This window comes from Alosa alosa, chromosome 18 (genome assembly GCF_017589495.1).
Source record: "Alosa alosa isolate M-15738 ecotype Scorff River chromosome 18, AALO_Geno_1.1, whole genome shotgun sequence".
NCBI lineage: Eukaryota > Metazoa > Chordata > Actinopteri > Clupeiformes > Clupeidae > Alosa > Alosa alosa.
In genome coordinates this window covers 28829702-28832414 of record NC_063206.1, presented here as the reverse complement: position 1 = coordinate 28832414, position 2713 = coordinate 28829702, and the positions used below count along the sequence as shown (strand labels likewise).

Below are 2713 nucleotides of genomic sequence, written 5' to 3'. Positions count from 1 at the left end.
AACGTGCCTGTTTGTCCATGGGGCCTACCGTCTAAGTGAAATCTGCCATCTAGAGCGAAAAAAACTACTTAGGACCAATTCAAATAGAGGGAAGAAAATCCTTATCGGATTTAAGGGAAAATTGGTGGCAATTAATCCTTTGGGATTGAAAAAGGGAAACGCCTCCTCTTAGTTGACATACCTCACATTGAATCTGATTGGACGCTCAAATTCTGGGGGACGTGGATAAATTGTCCCGCTGATGCGCTCTCCCATCTCATCCACTTGAGCTTTAAAGGAAGAAAGAGAAAGTCAGATTTACTGATGACCACCATGACGGGACGAGAGGATGCTGCGGACGAAAAGCCAAAAGTCAAGATTTTAACCCCATCTTTTGGAATCGACAAAGCACGGCTCAATGGCTCAGGATTTAGATCGAAGGGTTTTGCCATCACCGACCTGCTGGGACTCGAATCGGAACTCCAGCCACATCAGTCAGGGCCTGGTGGTGGCGGCAACAGTGAACCAAACTCGGGAATAGGAGGCTTCTCTTTTGCTGGAGGCTCCTTGCCACTTGGTTTGGGGTTCCTGTGCAGTTTGGCGGCTCAGCAACCACCTGGCGCTCCGTGTTTCCTACCAAGTCACATACCTCTTCTTCAATCCAGGACTGAGAGTCAATTCATACACAACTTGGAGCAGCAGAGAGACGCCTATTCTGGTAGTTATTTTGGCCTATCGAATTACACGCTTTAGTTTATTTTGGTCAACCGAGATACTTGGAGCTGTCCACTGTAGCCATGATTGTAGCGGTGCTGAAACTGGCATTCGCTACCAGTTGTAACGTTTCATAATCTAACATTAGTTTTTCACAATCATGAAACTAAATAGCCTACAAATATATGTGTTTATCATTTATTGGTAGGCCTATTTGGTGTTTGTCTGCGAGGACATGTTGGCTTGGGAAGTTTATTTTATTCCCTTTAAGTAAAAAAGCAGGATTGTCATTTCAATTATTTTTTTTTCTGGCAGATGACGATTGCCTCTCTGGAGATAGAAACGATGGCAAAAACTCAGGAAACTCTCAAAAAAGGAAGAAACGGAGGCACAGGTATGCTTGCTTCACGTTTCTATTCTGAACAAAAACTGAGATGTCATTAATGTGTTGATATGGATTGAAAAGTAAAATGCACTGAACTGTGTTTTTAATGGATTTTATTTGTTTAGGACCGTATTCACCTCTCATCAACTGGAGGAGCTGGAGAAGGCTTTCCAGGAAGCGCATTATCCAGATGTTTACGCACGGGAAATGTTGGCAATGAAGACAGAATTACCAGAGGACAGGATACAGGTAATTGCGTGTCAAAATCACGTCTGGCAAAGGCCTACAAACTGCGCCAACAACATCAAGCAAGATAATCAATCCTTAAATCCTTGAACAGCTTAAAATTTACCCTGTGTGTTTGAAACAGGTGTGGTTCCAGAACCGCCGCGCCAAGTGGAGGAAGAGGGAGAAGTGTTGGGGACGCAGCAGCGTTATGGCAGAGTACGGCCTCTACGGTGCCATGGTTCGCCACTCCATCCCCTTACCGGAATCGATTATCAACTCCGCCAAAAGCGGCATGATGGGCTCGTGTGCTCCCTGGCTTCTAGGTGAGCCAGCAGGTTGTTCACCTCTATTAATAATTTTGACTCAAATATGTATTTAATCATGAATACATAGCTGAGACGTCTGGTGAAAGTGATTCAAGTATACCATGTAAAATGCATTTTTGGTAAATAAATAAGTAGGCCTACAGTTTTATTTGTGGTTTCAGAATATTCCGATACACGTTTAACTTTGAAATAACAATGTACTTTCTCCTTCAATGTAGGAATGCACAAAAAGTCGTTGGAAATGACCAAGAAGTCTCCCGGTACTCCGGAGTCCACCCACTCCGACTCATACAGCGAAGAGGCAAAGGGGAAGGACAGCGACATTTCCTGGTCGAACAGGGCCAGTGCAACAGAAGACGTGGAGGACATGGCTATTGACCTATCGAGCACTTCCAAACAGGAGAATAAAAGCACTTTGAAAACTACGCCGCAGATCAATGATACGAACAGCGATTCTGACAACGAAAGTTAAATATTTTTCTTATTTAATGAATGAATACGGACTATGAGCAACGATATCAACTTGAGGACTAATTTATTCAAGCTCTGGGCAAGTCGCCCATCATCTTTTCTAGAGATGTATTTGTATTTTGTTTTTTAATTGTCATTGTTCAAGTCACTTTGTTTCAAATATGAGAGTTTGATGTTTATTGTTATTATTCATTCTTGTTTCAATCATTAGTACTTAAGAAGCCATACTGGTTTTGTCAATTAGTGGTGAGGGCACTACTGATTCCAGAGTTTGGATTTAGCCTCTTAAAGTTCCCTTTATATTTGATCATTTTAATATTGACTCAGTTATTTCAGTTAAGTAATCAGACAACTCTGGCGATTTAAAGACACAGTGGAAATTCTGGGTATAGTCATATTGCCACCTGTTTTATTGTGTTGTGTTGTCAATATTTAGGGTACACACCTGGCACCTCAAATACTTCTTTTCCAAGTCTTTTCCATGAGCCCAATTCTAAAGCACTTTAATTGTGTTGATGCTGAATGTCATGTATAAAATTTCAAGAGAAAAATGTACTAACAACAGAATCAACCAAACACATGTGGACAAATAAAATATATATGCTATGCA

General features: G+C 41.5%; 1 protein-coding gene across 2 annotated transcripts; it reads left to right on the top strand.

The window, feature by feature from the left end:
- Positions 1–272: 272 nt before the first annotated feature.
- vsx1 (visual system homeobox 1 homolog, chx10-like) lies at positions 273–2713 on the top strand. 2 transcript variants are annotated; one of them, XM_048270039.1, is made up of 5 exons: positions 273–697; positions 1009–1087; positions 1204–1327; positions 1449–1629; positions 1851–2713. In XM_048270039.1, exons 1-5 carry the CDS (start codon positions 304–306, stop codon positions 2102–2104), a joined length of 1032 nt encoding a protein of 343 aa, XP_048125996.1. In that variant the 5' UTR covers positions 273–303; the 3' UTR covers positions 2105–2713. The 2 variants fall into 2 exon arrangements, with proteins under 2 accessions (XP_048125996.1, XP_048125995.1); XM_048270038.1 differs by having other exon boundaries at positions 1449–1641.

What these genes read in the sequence shown, in the direction of transcription:
- vsx1 (XM_048270038.1), top strand. Translation starts at nt 304, where the DNA reads ATGACCACCATGACGGGACGAGAGGATGCTGCGGACGAAAAGCCAAAA. An exon ending in TACCAGAGGACAGGATACAG is followed by an intron (nt 1,328 to 1,448) that starts GTAATTGCGTGT and finishes TGTTTGAAACAG; the next exon opens with GTGTGGTTCCAGAACCGCCG. An exon ending in GCTTCTAGGTGAGCCAGCAG is followed by an intron (nt 1,642 to 1,850) that starts GTTGTTCACCTC and finishes CCTTCAATGTAG; the next exon opens with GAATGCACAAAAAGTCGTTG.